Genomic DNA, 16,396 nt, shown 5'->3' on the forward strand with positions numbered 1-16,396 from the left:
CGTGAAACGTTCAGGCTAATCAAGTTACCTAACTCTCAAGTATACGCTAACTTATACGAATACAAAGTTGAATTTAACTAAGATTAATCTAAATTAAACTTGATGAAAATATAGTACGTTCCTTCTAAGTGAAGGAATTGTTGGAAGAGTTCAAATAGCACGTTTATAGCTTGAAAGGGTATTTTTTTTTACATTAACCAAGACAGCACGTTAGTAAAGCGATTGTACGAAAAAATATCCTAACAAGAACGCAAACGAGTTAAATCTGTTACAACCGTTCGCGGAGAGACGCGGTCGCGAGGAAAACGCGTCAGCGAGAGGCGTAAATTCTCGCTATGATTCGTATGATCGACGCCGCGAATTAGTCGTTCCCCTTGTTTCGGTTAAGATAACAGGGGTGGTTCAATGAAGTTAACACTGTGTTAACAGGTTAATATAGCTTGTATTTTTAACAATAAATTAAATAATAATAAAAGCGTCACAAATTATTTAGCGATGAATACAGTTAATGTGTTACAGAAATTCGACCCGACTTTACGATATCTCTCAATGAATTCGTTAGATTAAGCGACTTTAATTTCAATCGTCAGACCTCTTGATGTATGTCGTTTGAATCTTCAATTGAGACTGATTGCCCTTAGATCAATTCTTCTCGGGGAGACAACCCTCACTACGCTCGGATCACGCCAACGCTCGTGCCGATGATCACGTAGGCATACTTCTTCGTGAGAATAAAAGAACGGACCGAAATCGACGTTTCTAGAACTCGCTGCTTGATACATTGTATGTTTTTCGTCAGATAAGACGATCCGTCTGCGACGCTGTAGAACCGCGAGCGACGGTTAGAAATACGATTTATACTAAGCCTCGTGACGTAACAAAATCATTTGACTAATTGGATAAAAATGTTGGACACTTGAATTTAAATCGCTAACCCGACACTCAAGCGAAGGGACAAAAAGGTGTACTTCAAATTAAGTTATTTGAATTGCTCTTAAAGCTTGAAAATAACATTTTTAAAAACTAGGTTTTTGTGGAAACTGGAAAGATCGATCAACGTCAGGAATTAAATAAATGCACCAGAAATTAGATGATCCACAGGAAGTGATGGAAAAGCGATGCCATCAGAAATTTCCACCTTCCATTAAAAAGCGTTGGTCTCGCTGGCCCAACGTTTCATATTACATTACGTTCCTCGTTTAAATCCGAGATCCCGCTGGCAGATTACAGAGTGCATTTAATCAAGACACTTCGCAGCCGTGACTCGCTGCTAAAAAGCATTCCAGCAGAGAAGTTAAGTTAACGAAAAAGCGTCACGTCAGAGAAATTGAAGAAATTATATCTTGAAATATTAAACTGAATTTTAGTTTGTCACGTTTGACTCGTGGTCAAAATTTATGTGATATATTCCACGATATAGCGAGATTCTAAATTGAAGCATCAAATAGCGACATCGATATATTGATTTTACAATGTGATTCAATACGTAGCAGTTTATCTTCTTCGACAGGAACTGAATCAAGGCTAAACTATACTTTACGTAATTTCTGATCCTCTACGTGACCAGTTCAGAGTTGTCACACGGTGATGCGAGCGGAGCAGGTCACGTCTACGTTCCAAAAGCGATGGAAATGGTAAAAGAATTGGAAGAGAGAAGGAGTTATGACATCGGGTTACATATCTCTTGGTTTAAGACGTATTATGAAATTTTCAGAAATTTTCGAATCTGACTTTTTTCATTCTTCTTTTTTTTAAGATTATTATTTATTTCTTGTCATTGCTTCTTTTATCTTAGAATAATCCACGGTAACTAAGTTATTTTACGAAAAAAAGATAAACATTTCTCTCTAATCTCTTAAATTATATTACTTGCATGTGGAAATAGTATTAACAAAATAATCTAAAAGTATAGATTAGGAAATATGAAATCACTAAAATAAATAATTCCATAGGCATTTTAATAAAACATTGTACACTCAAACACGAAGATATATCGCAGAGTGCTTTTCCATGTCAAACATAATTCGTTACGAAAGGAGGGTAACTAACCCAAAGCTTTCAGACCTGTTCCTATATTTTCGATTTCTACGAATATCCTAAGATAATATATCCTAAGATGTCCGTAAACCACTGAAACTACCCCTTGTCTCAATACTTGACATGGACAGCACGTTTACTCTGTGGTCATCCTATGGTCATTATTGGTGGTCAGTGATCATTTCCTCCGAAATAATTCCTAGCAGCTATTGTCCGGATACCAAAGACGTTCCTAAAGCTCTTTCCTTTCGATTTCTATTACCCACGTGGGCACTATCCGTCTTTAATCAATGAGTGCAAATAATGTTATTACCCTAAGGACCCCTGCTATCCTTCGATCATTCTGGGATAAATTCCAATAGGATGAAATTGAGACTTGGAAAAATTTTCACGTTCGAGGAAGCAATCCGGCTGAGAGGAGAATTCTGGGTTGAATTCCAACAAGGGGAAAGAATTCGGACAATAAAAACACAATGGCATAAATACGCGAAAAAAAGAGTTTGTGAAATGCGGAAAAAGGTGATACGACTACATTAAAAAGGAAAGACCTAGTACATTAAACAAGCAGAGAAAATGAAGGCAAGAGGTAAACGAGAAAATTACCCAAACATATGAAGAAATAAAAGAAATTAATCAAAAGATATAGAAAAGCGAAAATAGCAGAAATGAATAAAAGCACTGCGACAACACTGAATAAAGCTTGTAATCTTTATAGCTAATCTTCGCAAGGTAAAAATACGTAGCCTTTAATAGCAAAAAAGAAAGCAAAAAGAATGTAAAAAGCAGTCCAAAAATATATTGAAAAAGTTACAGAATTAAAGAAGGAAATACAAAGGCATTCATTAGGCAAAATCGTTGAAGCAGTAAAAGAAATACACGGACGCTAAGAAAGAAATACTGTGGCGATAAAAGAAAGACGTAAAAACATCAAAGGAAGAATTCAATAATAAAGTGAAAGCAGTGCACGTACCTACATGGAAAACGAGCTTTAAAACCAATAAAAGGGTCGAATAACGACGTCAGAAAACACGATAAGATAAACAAGATAGATAACATTGTTACATGTTAATGATATCATTTCTGATTTGTTCCATTTAGAAATCTCAAAGATAATGAACTAAACGAAGCTTCTTAAATTGCCTGGATAAAAATCGCAGAAACTTACGATGATATTACGATAAATATACGACGAATAAATTACGATAATGTGGTGTCGTGGACAAAAGACCTAAAACTATCGGGTAAACCATAAAGCTTGTCGTGAGCCGACAGGCCCATCAATGTGACGTCGGTCCTTTAACTGAAGAGATTCGTAGAAAAAAGGCCTACGTGACTCTGGCCACGAGCGGTAGCGTAACATATGCGTGGTGAGACTAATACAGAGGGACAAAAGGGATGCTAAGGCAGAGAGAAAAATTCATAGTCATTGTCAGTGGAGAAATCAGAGAGTGTGAATTGAGAAATCAGGGAATGCGAGTTGCGTTGTCGATATAGAGTTGCTAGCGTTGTCGAGAGAGTATGGTCCGCATGAGAGAAAGAGAGCGTTGGATCTGTTGTGACGAGAGTTGCAAATTAATTGTTGAGTTGTCTAAAGTATAGTAAGCTATTGCGATTAGTTCATGTTAAATAACCATCGTTTCCTGTCTAATCAACATCTGTATCAATCCATTCTTTGTAAATAAAGTATCAATTTATCAATTAATTATTAAGTAGTATCCTCCCGATACTACAGTAACAACTAATGGAACTTGAGAATGTTTTATAAAACATATAGAAATATAGAGAAACGAAAGTCCGGTTTGATAAACGTTCAAATACTTTCTCGAACCAGTGTATACACATACAACTGTTAATAGCTGGTCAAAGAAATGAAAAGCCTCCCGGTTTCCACTCGCATCATATCGATTGACCTCGATATTCAGAAAATCCGTTTAACCAGGCGTGGTTTCTATAAGACTCTTATTTTTTCTTTTTCTCGATGGATTTGAAATTTCGATCGAAAACCTAGTGGTACAAAGGGATCAGGAAACTTGTAGAATATATAGCTTTTCAAAGGTATATCCATGGAAATATTAAACGCGGAAAACTTTGAAATTTAATATTTTATGATCTCTGGAGAGAAAGTTTTTGTGAATACGCGATACTCGACGATAATTTAAACCCCTTAAAAGTTTTCTAAGTTTCGCCTGCTCTCGTTTGTTCGTGGGGAAGCTGCTTTTCAAAGACAGGCTCTTACGATTTTAGTCTTCTGGTTAAATTTTAAAGATGGAAACAATCACCGATTCTGTATATGGTTATTTCGCTAAAAATTTTAACATTCTAATATTCAGTCCTAAATTTGTCGTATATTAGAAAATATCAAGTTGATTGTAAAAAAGTTGTCAATAAAATATCGTGTTAATGCAACGTTAACAGTTAATAAATTAACGAATCAAATGGTCTATTTTCAAACATAAATTGCTCAAAAATTGTTCCAATATACATACATATATATAGCCAAACTACAGCCAAATTTGACAAATTAAAACTGCGAATTACTTAGTTCGTTATAAATAACCTACTGACTCAAATAATCTTATCTTGTATCATCTTTACATCTTACATTATTCTTTCTGAATAATTTATATTATGCCGATATGAGACGTTCTCTATGCTCCAATTTGAGCAACTTCTATTTCTATTTGTTTGATTTCGAGTGCTGTGCACTCGATTATCTGGAATTAGTGTGTTCCCGGTAGGAACCGCAAAGCACAGGTACAGCAAGTTAGCCGATTAGCATTTAATGGGAAAATCCTCGTACACAACCTACTCAGCTGATCCAATTTTCTACCCTTTCCAGTAGGTATGTCTATGGCTCGATCAACTATCGGGAATTCCACTAGTACTTGAAACAGAGCCTATGAGGCTGGAGAATCTTTAAATTGGCCTTTTCATACCGAGTTAAGCGTTGATCCCGGCGTATTTTATTCCAGAATTTCAATTATAAACAGTGAGAATGAAAATTTAAATGCCTTCCCATATGTGATTCTAGGAGTTATTGGGATTTTCCAACGCTATTTCGGGACGAACCACAACTATGAAAAATCATTAAATTAATCTCTTCATTCTGAATTCAGCGTTAATCTTGGTATGTTTAATTCTAGAATTTCAACTTCTAAAAGATGAAAAGTCGATACGTTTTCTCGTTTGAACGAAACTCACAGTTTCATTTACATTTCATTTTGAAATTTTAAGTATAAATGGTGGGAATAAAAATCTCACTGCATTCCGATGAGTTTCGATTTAAACGATCATCGGAATTTTCTCTGCGATGCGAGGAAAAGCGACAATTGTTCGAAATTTGTAAATTAATCGCTTTATCCTACGAATTAAGCATCGATTCTGTAACATCTGATTTCACAAAATTGTATTTAAACCAGTATAGAATTTCCTCGGAAATATTGGACATGAAAATTTCGACATTTCATGAAACTTTATTTACACCACGGAAAATGAATTTCCCCGAAAAAGCATGAAAATTCCAACGCGTTTCAGTGGCTTTGTGAACCAAACTTTTTACAACAATTTAATGCCGGATGAGCCTGAAAATTGTTCATTTTGAAACGCGTCATTGTAAAGAAGTTTGTTTAACATGTTATTCAGAGTTATTCAATTAGACGCATCTGAAAGTACGAATAGTTTGAACAATAAACATTTTGCTACGATTTACATTTGCAACAATTTCGTAGGTAGCTGTAGCGTTAGTTTTCAAATGTATTATTGTAGAGAAATGTATTTCGAACAGTTCGGAGCTCCACAATTAAATGTGTCTAAATGGACAAATATTTTGAACAGGTTTGTATAAGTTTGTAGTATAATAAACTTCCTGTTACAACGACTGTAGAGAAATTTATTTAAACTATGATTCGAAATTTTCCAATTGTAAATGTTTGAAAGTACAAGTACTTTCAGTACGTTTTTATAACTTCGTATAATGGATAATATTTTTGCAACATTTCCATTTAATGTTGAATATGCTTCAAAAATTCTAACTTTTAATTCTAGTTAATTGTAACTTTCTTTCTTTACAGAAATTTATCTCAGTTTTTATCCTTATCCATTCGATCACAAATGTCTGAAAACAGAAATATGTTCAACCCTTGTAAATTAATTCATGAAGTAATATTTTTTTAGCATGTAGCCCGACGTAGAGCAGTCGCATTATTTTTCACGGTGGCAACGTCACTTGGAAGTTACCTGGCCATGAAACATAGTGTAATGACTTCACGAGCCCATAGGGGATTTGAATGGCCGACCCATCTATTTTGCTAGTAGGGGAATTTTAAAGTAGCGAACGTATGATAAAAAATTCAAATGACAGGATAAAGTATGTTCAAACGCGATATGTTCGTTTATAGCGTAAAATATGCTACAGGATATAGGGAGACAAGTAACAAGTCGAATATGTTAATTTTTACCCCATGAAAAATTAACCAGATGTAAGACATTGATCTTTACAAATCAACAGGTGAACCAGAATACTTCAACGTTCACGAGTATATTATTATAAATTAGATATTAAATTTGTGGTGCTTTATCGATGAAAAATATTTTGGATTAATAATAGTGATGCTTAAAATAAATTCTTTATTGATTCGTGCAAGACTTTGACTATTTCTACCGAGCAGAGTAATTATATTAAACAGAGCTCTTTTATATAATGAAATATTCAGATATTATTAGCGAAAGTTTACAAATCAAAAGTTACAAAATATAGATATCGATTAGATTTCAATAAATTTGTTTAAATGCGTTTAAATAAACAAGAGTACTTTCATCGTTCATATCAATTGTTGACCTAAACTTAATCTAACTTTTTTCACTGTTTCGTCAAAACAGACTGCAATTAGATAATGAAAATTAGAAAAAAACTCGCTGAACTGCATAATTTACCAATACTGATTTACCAATATAAACGGGTTAATCTACAGATTGCTCATCGTTCACGAATTGAGGACATTGTAGGCAAATAACGATCCATTAACTGGACAGCAATTAATCTCTTTTGTTTTCCGTTAAATTAGTAAAAGCTTTTACTGCATTCCAAAATGACGTCCATCTTATTTTCCCTCGCCATTTGGTCAACGCCAAAATGGTGTGCGTGCCTCTTGACGAAGGTATTGAATAGACATACGGCAAATCATATCTGCAAATGTCATTTCGTATTCATGCGATTTCACGCTTTGCAAATGTGATTTATTCCATTTTTCCTCGGCAGTTTCTCGCGCACGTGCCACTTCGTCGCGGGGAATGAAAGAAAAACAGGGGATCTATCTTCAGGGAATTTCTTTTCCCCCTCGTTGAAACTAAAATGTGATGGATTTTTGTATGCAGATCTTATCTTACTATCGAATGTTTTCCGTTCGATTCGCTGAAAGATCCTTTAACGTTCTTTATTTACAACAAAGTAAATACCTTTAGCCCCGGAAAAATACTCGTGAGGAAATGACTGGAGAAACCGACCGAGGATACATGAAGCGCTTGATAAAACATGAGATACGAAGTCACGAGTAGCCAATGAATATTCATGACTCTAAAGGTATTAAGATCTTGTTACATACATACATCTAACTAGATGCTAATACCTTGTAAGTGAAAAATAAATATTGAGAATAATAGAATTGGTGTGAGAAACTTAATGATAACGTTTTAAGCGTTGAGACAAATTCGAAACTTTCTTGTGGAAATAAAGATCTGGAGTATCATTGAAACTGCATTTTTCTGTCTTTCCGAAAATTACTAATCTTAAACTCTTCAGAGACGTTCTATTAAAGATAGAAGGAGATGAGTTACTCCTGTTCTTTACAGTTTTACTTATTTAAAAAAATATCTGTGTACATTGACGTATTGATTAACTCTATAAATCGGAAAGTACAGGAAAGCATTGATGATACACCGTTTTTGTAAATTTACCTTGGAGTTTATCATTATCTATGCCATCTTTTTGCCGTGAGAGAGCTTATGGAAGTAGGTCATTTATTTCTTGCGGATGAAATATTAATCGTGTACTTCCACGCGTGTTGCAACTAGTAAAAAGTAGAGTCGATCAGTCGTTCATTTTCTCAATCGCTTTGTGCCTCACCTTTTGACCCTCGACTCCACCCAGAAGCTAGTGCTTCACCTAACTATGCTCCAGTTATATCGATTCCAGCAACTATAACGAGTTGGGATGGTAATAACGGCGTCTAGATCTCTCGTTTGCTCTGAAATGTGATACCATTGTAAGAATTTCCCACCGCGAAGAGAATTTCATTTGCCAGTATCAACCAAGAAGTTGTATAATAGTTGCTATATAAACGCGAATCGTGACAGTTAACTCAATTTGTTGGAGAATTGACACGAAACGCTCGTATAACAGAGATGTTATTTCTAAAAACAGAAGTCGAAGCCTGAAACAATCGTAGAAAAATGAACCCGGAGACTGTCGAGATCTTCGTGTTGGACAAATTGAACGACGTTTAAGTGGCTTATTTCGGCTGATTTCGTGTCGGGAAAACAGAAATGGGTGTTGTTGAACAGAGACCCATTATTTATATTTTATATAAAAGGCGACCAACATTTTAATTAGCTAAACAGTTAGCGTGTTTTTCAGGTGTTGTACTTTACTTTACGACAAACGCAAACTGAAATCTACACGAGGGATCGGTGACACTCGCGAGATCATTAGCCTTTAGATTATTTATTTCACGACAGTCGCGCACGTGAGAAATCCTTTTGGTGGTTGTTCGCTGTTTTGGCCGACGACCAAAATTTGAGCAAGCAGAGCATGTGCATATACGAGTACGTTGATTGACTGCTGGAATATCATCGACGATGATATGTTCTAATTGAAACGCTTGGTCGTTGAGAATCACGAGCAAAATCGTCGACAAATCGCCCATTAAAATTTAATTAACGGTGACGAATGAAACGATAAAATCTCGCTTGATTATTCAAATTCATTCAATCATTCGTTCAAATATATAAAAGGCTATACCATAATTTCTTAAAAAGGATAAATACAATCACGAAATTTTCAACGTGAAATATTTCAAAAGAAATATGGAAAGTTTAAAAATACAGTAAAAGAACGAAAAACAAATAGTAGAAGTGTTAAAAAACGATGGGATCCAGAATTCAACTATTAAATATTTATAATACGAGGCAAAATTGATCTGACGTCAACGAGAAAATTAATCTCGAACGATAAACGAAAATTGCGTGGATTTGTCGGAATTATTTTCAATAAATTTTCAACCGAGTTAACTGTAAATACTTTTTATTCGGATTATTTTTCATAAACAAAATTCAACGCTTTAAATGACCGAGACAAATTTGCAATAAAAATCTGTAAAGATAAAAATTCAGTTTCCCGAGTTTTCATATCCACGGCAATCCACCAGTTGATTTTTAACGATCGACTCAACAGGGAAGTATTTTTGCTCTTTGATTAATTGAGTCAATTTGCCGTACGTTCGTTGCACGCGTAAATCCATGAATACGTGCAATGTACATGTATACACTCGCTGTACTGCATACTGTAACTCATTTAAATTAGACCAGTAAATGAAAAAAATTTCTCAGTCATTTCTGCAACAGCAATAATAATTTAGACGTGCAATTTAGAAAAGTACACCCGGTATATTATATGATAGCGTTTCACGCTAGAAACTACGTCTCGTATCTAATTGTGTGCAATATGCGAACGTACGCGTGCGGTGACACTTTAATATTGACGATAGAATTTTCCAACAAGTTTCTGTTGATTTTTGCAAAGCGAATATCGCTGGTGAATTCGTACAAGCCGCCTGAAATTTCTAGGAAATTTCTGACGCGCCACTGTCACGAAATAACTCATGAGTGGACAACATTTTGCAAGGTCGTGGCGTGTTCAATGGAATCCAATTTCGAGGGGAAACGAGAACTTCCGCCGAGAAGATTCGCGTAGCGCTGCTTTTTGGTCGTCTGAATAATCCTAACTTGTGTCTCTGAAACTTTCAGACCGCGATGATAATCGAGTTACTGAATAGAGTTCTGGCGAAAGCCGCATACCATTAGCGCTAAACGACGCTGAAGACGAACTTTTTGAGAAAAAAATATCTCGGTAGAATCGTTAACAATTTTATGCCGGCCATCGTGGAACGAGTAGAAAAAACACAACGCAAAAATAACTTCGAAAAACACGACAGTAAAATCGATTAGTCAGGATGAATAAGCGAGCGAAACGAGTAAAGGGTGAAACGTTCGAACAGAGGTTTCGTATTGGGAAAGAAAAACGAGGCGGGGCAATTGACGAATGGGAACTGGATGCTACCGACTGTTTGAATAAGAGCACGCTTCTGCTTTGAACAAATATAGATGCAACTTTTTAGGTCCTGCCGAGGACGTCCACATTAATTTAATAAAAAGAGAACATTATCAGTGTTTAGTAAAGGAATTCTTTCTTATTAAATATATTAAATTACAAGTTTCTTTTACACAACTAATAATGAAAAAAATAAAATAAAATAGATCTATAAAAGTAAAAATTTTTAAGTCTTTTTTAAATAAATGGAGTAGACGTTTCTCTTCTCTTTTTTCTTTGAGTTTCTAAATACCATCGATTCTTCGTAATATGATGTACCTCGATCCTTTTATGAAAAGATAACAAAGATCCGATTGCAGGAATTTGAGAAGATTCTTAAGAAATATATCACGCTTCGGGAGAAAAAGTCAGGAGAAAAAAGAGAAGCAAGAATATTCTTAGACCGCCAGATATATCGTTGAAGAGCTTAAACGATCCACTGTAAAATCGTGGGATTATATCATCCCGATTAAAACGTCTCGAATTCGAGAATCCAGGCGTTTAAAGATATGAAACTGAAATGCGGTAGAAAGGTTAACGAAGGAACACAGTCACTTTAATATCGCGGCAAAATCTGAGAAGATCGAGCTATTTTACTTGAGAAACTAGAGAACCTTACCGAGATGGATCCTGGAAAATATACGAAAATATACGTAAAATGCAATTAACCCTCATTACCACTATCAAGTAATTATTGTACTGACCCAATTTTTAGAAATTTTCTTGTGTTTCAACAGAAATTGCGATGGAAATTCTTGCATTCGCTATGTGGTGAAAACGTACATGATGGGTCACGAGAAATTACGAGATTACGTTAATTCATTTGCTCTTTTTAGAGCATTTATTAAATATTAAATCCACTAAGCTCGTCTGTTACAAATATGAATAAGCAAAAATGTAGGAAGCGAGAATTAAGTCAAGACACAAAGTTTTCACAGTTACTTGAAAATACATACAGAAAGAAACTCATTTCACGCTTTTTGCGTTTACTGCCATTGTTTGTAATTGAATGGTATCGTCGTCGGTATAATCATCAACCTGCAAATGTTTATCCATTCACGAAGAATTTAAAATGCAAAAGTGCAAAAATACACAGAATGCAGATAGTATGCAAAGATATGTAAAATATCTAAAACGGTATTCATTACAATTGTATAGTAGCTAAAATAAACCTTCTTTTAGATATTTTATTACTCATGGCTCAAAAATATTTACATTTTATGAAAATTCACAGTCTAAATAATCTGAGTAACGATTATAATTATGTAGTTTCGTAGTTATCGTAACTTCTCTCTTTCATTTTTCATTTCATTTTTCATCGCATATCGAAGTACTTCACTGAAATTCCTTTGTTGGAGACTGATCGACAGCCTAAACTTTAAATGACACTGAGACATTTTGAATGCTGAATCTTTATCGGTGCTATTATGCGGAAGAATTTCATCGACACCAAAAGAGACGAAGCTTGATATATGGTCCCTCACGTAAGGGAACTTTGAGCTTTCCGTGCGCTTTATCTTTCTTTTTACCTTTGGTACACTTTATCTTTCTTTTTGTTAGACGATCACCGACAATCAAGGAATTCGTCGGTTTCATCCATTATACTTCAATCATTGTTATCATACAACACTTAATTCGTAATTTGTTTCCTATCAACTAACTTCTTAACGAATTAAAGTAGCCTCTTACACCGTAAAGTAAGGCTAAAATTAAAGGATGAACAATTTAATTTAGAGCCGAACAAGTTAACTCATTTTTCTATCACCGTGAGAATCAAATATCTCAAGATTCTGATAACACTAGTCTCAATAAACTCCAACTGCGCGTATATCTTCATAGCATTTTAAAGGCGGTTTTACGATTGCTTTAAAATAGGTAGCGTCAGATACGCATTGCGGTATCGTTTTTAGAACACCATGTTGGTGGGAATAACGGCGTCGTTTTCCAGACGACGCACAAATTTCTACATCGCTCGAAGTGTCAAGCATTTTGCAAATTATGCATGTTTAAGGAAACAAAGCGACAACACGATGATTCAAATGCGAGAAAGCACGTAAATTCTCCTGAAGAAAGTTTCCGCTTTTCACTTGGAGATCCTTTATTTCTCTGGGTACATGCCATTCGACTTTATGACAAAGGCCGTTCTACCAAATACTTATCGTTACATTCGCTTCGTTCTTTGAAAACCACTTTCTGCCAAATGTACAGTCGTGAGCCGACCCTGGCTGAACTCCAATTTCGGCATGACCCTGCATTGACCCCATAGTATTTTGGACATTTGCCAATTCTGCTGCGTTCAAATACAACGTTTACGTCGAAGCATTGCGTATCAAAATAAAAATTACCTCTGTAACCGAATAAATTCTGTTCCATGTTTGTTCTTTGGTCAATACTCTGGAAAATTCAAATTTCGCATAAATTGTATGATATTCTGTCGATAAATTTATCAACGCGTGTATGAAAATATCGCATTTACATATTCGGATACTCGAGAGATCGATGGTAACAATACGTGAATTCTATAGAAATATCGAACACATTTGTTTCTGTGATTTACTCGCGAAAAATGTATCTGCTCGTTCCACAACTCCTCGACTCCTTAGCGCGTGCTGTTGTATAAGCGGAACGTTGTAAGTTAGGAAAGATAGTTAACAAAAACGATAGAAAAAATATATATGTGTATTATTAACATTTGATAAAAAATAATCTTCCTCACAAGTTAGAAAAGTCGACTCTGAAAAGATTAACTATACAGGACGATAATTTAGAAAAAAGTTCAACAGCCACGTTTGTTCTCTTACAAATCCATGGATTGATGTTTATTGCATATAAATGTCCAAATACGTACTTTTAAACTACAGTGCATACCTATGGAGCATTCTGCGCATAGGTAATCGAAGACCAAAATTGGTAAGAGCATAGCTATCAAGCAAACTCACGTAACGAGTGGGAAACTCTGAAATTGGTGTTTCACGATTAGTACAAGATGTAATTACAATGTTCAATGTCCGATCACAACGCCTGATCGGGTAACGATTCACAGCGCCACGATTTGCCTGATCTATCTGCGCTACGTGAAACAATTGTGTTTGATGTTCCGACCCAAACACAAGCTAATCGAATGCGAATTGACGGAAGAAACCCAACACGAAACGAGAAACACAAGAGAGAACTGGTTTCTGGTATTTATATGTCGTGTTTGCAATAGATCCTCCTTTCCCCGAGAAATTGTAAAAATAGAGGAAAGAATATGAGAAAATCTGAGAGAAGAAAGGCGGAAACCTTCGTGCGCTTCGTTGAATGTTAAAACGTCGCATGGATAAAACCAAGACTCGTTTTCACCGATAAACTAACACAAATAAAAATGACACTGTATTGTAGTTCTATTTACATTACACTAACCGTAATTTTCTGTGTTGCAGGAAACACGATGCAAAAGGTGGTGGCACAGCACGCAGAGAAATCTCTCCTCGACCAAGTGTAATTTTTCTCCGAGGTTAAGTCTAATTGTAGCGAAAGAAATGAAAGATACGAGTACGCCGAAGAAACAGAGCCCAACGAAAGTGACAAAAAATGACAAAGCGGACAAAAGTTTGATGATCACTGAGAACACGGAGAATGCTGGTGAGTAATGGTCGAACGCGATGAAGCTTCGTAAAAAAAATGAAAAAAATTTAGAGAAAAGATATTTTTATCTTCAAGCTTTTCTTACGAGTCACTTTTCGTACTTATTTTAAGACCCAAAGTCTTTGATCTTTAACTTAACTCTGCATGAAGAGAAGCAAAGAATTTGAGAGGAAGATCTTTTTACAGCTAGAATATTCGTGAGTTGCTAGTAAAAGAGAACCATTTGCAAGTTTATCTTAAATTATGTGTCTCGTATCTCTGTATACCTTAACATAATTAAGATACATTCGTGACAATTTACACTTTGTGGAGTTAAAATATTATAGAGAAACATAGAGCGGAGATTCTTAGAAAACTCTCCAGCATATTTCATATTCGTATAAAAGAATTTTATATTTAAACTTATACCAGATCATAATTAAAATTCATAGAATTTTTAGATAATAAAAATAAAACTTCCTACACAATGATTTAATAATAAATACCATATATTTATTTACTGATCAGTTTCTTTCTCCACGTGAAAATTAAATAACAACACTTTATATTGTTAAATCGTGGTCTACGTTAAACCAACTCGTTACTTAACGAATTTACAGAACACGCTTTATTCGATATTTAACTTCGTGGAAGTAAAAACGAACACATTAAAGGGATTAGGTGTTAGGAGATATTTTTAACCGGATATTTATTTAGCCTAGAACAAGGTAAATAACAATTTAACAAATAAACTGATTCAGAACGTTCTTCACTTTCTTATGTACACTTGCTTCAATCCTTCCATCAAAATCAAATTCAGTATTTCAAGATCGTTACAATTCTATAACCATCGACTTTAATATACAGTAGCTCACGAAAGTATTCGAACACTTGTAGAAATCTTTCATGAATATATTATTATGTGTATTATACGAAATATAATGAAATTTCGTAGTGTTTGATCAAACATCCAAATTGCTCGTTGCTAAGAAACCTCGAATAACAACTGTACAATGCTCCTGAACAATTGAACTGACTAACGCGATATTCTCAAACGGATGGACGAGAAGTCGTTTCAAAGGTAAAGACGACGCGGTTCAAATTCTTACAAAGCGACGTCGTTCGAGAATACGCAAAAACTTTTACAAAAGTATCACTACCATGACGTACTACCGCAACTATCGACTCACAACTTTGGCAACGTTCCCTCTGGCTCTATCAAAATGGACCAAATATATTACAGAAAACCCAATTCCTTCAAGAAGTTTCCAAACGTTGGCTCTCAGTTCCATTTAAACTATCCTCGAGTACTTCGAACTCTTCGAATTCCATTTTTCCAAAATCATCTGTTCTCCAATTATTCTCATTGACTTGCCACCTATTTAAAGCACTGCCGATGAATCTACTAGCGTAATCTGACTTTGCATCCTCCAAGTCACCCAGTTTAAAATCCACCTTAATATCCTTCGCCTCCTTGTTCTCCTCTTTCTTAGGCTCTAAACCGATCACCACAGGAGGCTCTCTTTTGACCTCTTTGATTCTATCATTCTCATCTTCCGATCTCACCTTCCCATCTTCATCCTCGTCTTCTTGCTTGTCTAACGTGGTGATCTCGATGCTAGGTGTCTCGGCTATCGTATACTGGCTCAAATCAGGAGCTCTGTCCCTGTTTCGATGCCTCAGATGATTCTCCACGAGTCTTCCAGTTAGTTCGAATCTGCTGTCACAGGAGTTGCTCTTTATCAGCCTAAATTTTACGTAATCGTTCGATCCATCGACGCATTTAAATCTATTTTCCACTACTGGTGATATTAATGGCCCATTGCTAGAATTTACCACTTTACCGCCATAGTAAGTGACTGACGTGCCATATTCGCGAATCTTTTTAAGAACGTCTGGAGATACGTAATGATTCGATCCACCTGACTCGGTCACATCGTTCTCGTGACAGTCGACTTCCTCATCTTCCGAGGAAATACACTGCACTCCGCTTCCAGGATCAGTGTCAGGATAATCGCTAGACACCCCAGAGCTTACGCTACCAGCATCCCAATTATTGTGGTGATGATGGTGGTGATGGTAACGGTTCATCTTGTTCTTGGAGGAAGTCGAGTCGCTCGGCGATGTGTGACCGCTCCTGGCCTCGAAACTTTGCGCCAGAATCCTGGTTTTCGACTCGCAACGGGGACTGTCTAATTCGTCCTTGCATCCAACCACCGATGCGGTCGAAGATGTGGATTTCTCCATGTTCTCGAATAGTTTCGTGAGATCCTTCGCCCTGCTGGAACATCTGAACATGGCATAGTAATTTTCGCTAAATGAAGTTGAGTAAGTAGGGTGGTGCGTGGTTCGTTACTGGTCAAAAGTTTGGAATTACTGTGTTTTCATAGA

At 35.7% G+C, this 16,396-nt stretch overlaps 3 protein-coding genes across 4 annotated transcripts in view; 2 read left to right on the forward strand and 1 right to left on the reverse strand.

Annotated features, from left to right (window-relative positions):
• LOC132909360 (endoribonuclease CG2145-like) overlaps positions 1-16,396 on the forward strand; it is a 290,224-nt gene that overhangs the window by 182,576 nt on the left and 91,252 nt on the right. The window lies entirely within an intron of this gene.
• The window catches only part of LOC132909370 (calcium uniporter protein, mitochondrial), a 78,532-nt gene that overhangs the window by 18,563 nt on the left and 43,573 nt on the right, over positions 1-16,396 (forward strand). The window contains exon 2 of the mRNA XM_060964173.1: positions 13,822-14,023. Coding sequence (XP_060820156.1) covers positions 13,822-14,023 — 202 coding nt within the window. The remainder of the gene's footprint in view (positions 1-13,821; positions 14,024-16,396) is intronic.
• Positions 14,497-16,396, reverse strand: part of LOC132909355 (uncharacterized) — a 32,779-nt gene continuing 30,879 nt past the window's right edge. For both annotated transcript variants that reach the window (XM_060964141.1, XM_060964142.1), the window contains one exon: positions 14,497-16,295. In XM_060964141.1, coding sequence (XP_060820124.1) covers positions 15,263-16,295 — 1,033 coding nt within the window. In that variant the 3' untranslated portion in view covers positions 14,497-15,262. The remainder of the gene's footprint in view (positions 16,296-16,396) is intronic.

The sequence above is a fragment of the Bombus pascuorum genome, chromosome 7 (assembly GCF_905332965.1).
Source record: "Bombus pascuorum chromosome 7, iyBomPasc1.1, whole genome shotgun sequence".
NCBI classification, from domain to species: domain Eukaryota; kingdom Metazoa; phylum Arthropoda; class Insecta; order Hymenoptera; family Apidae; genus Bombus; species Bombus pascuorum.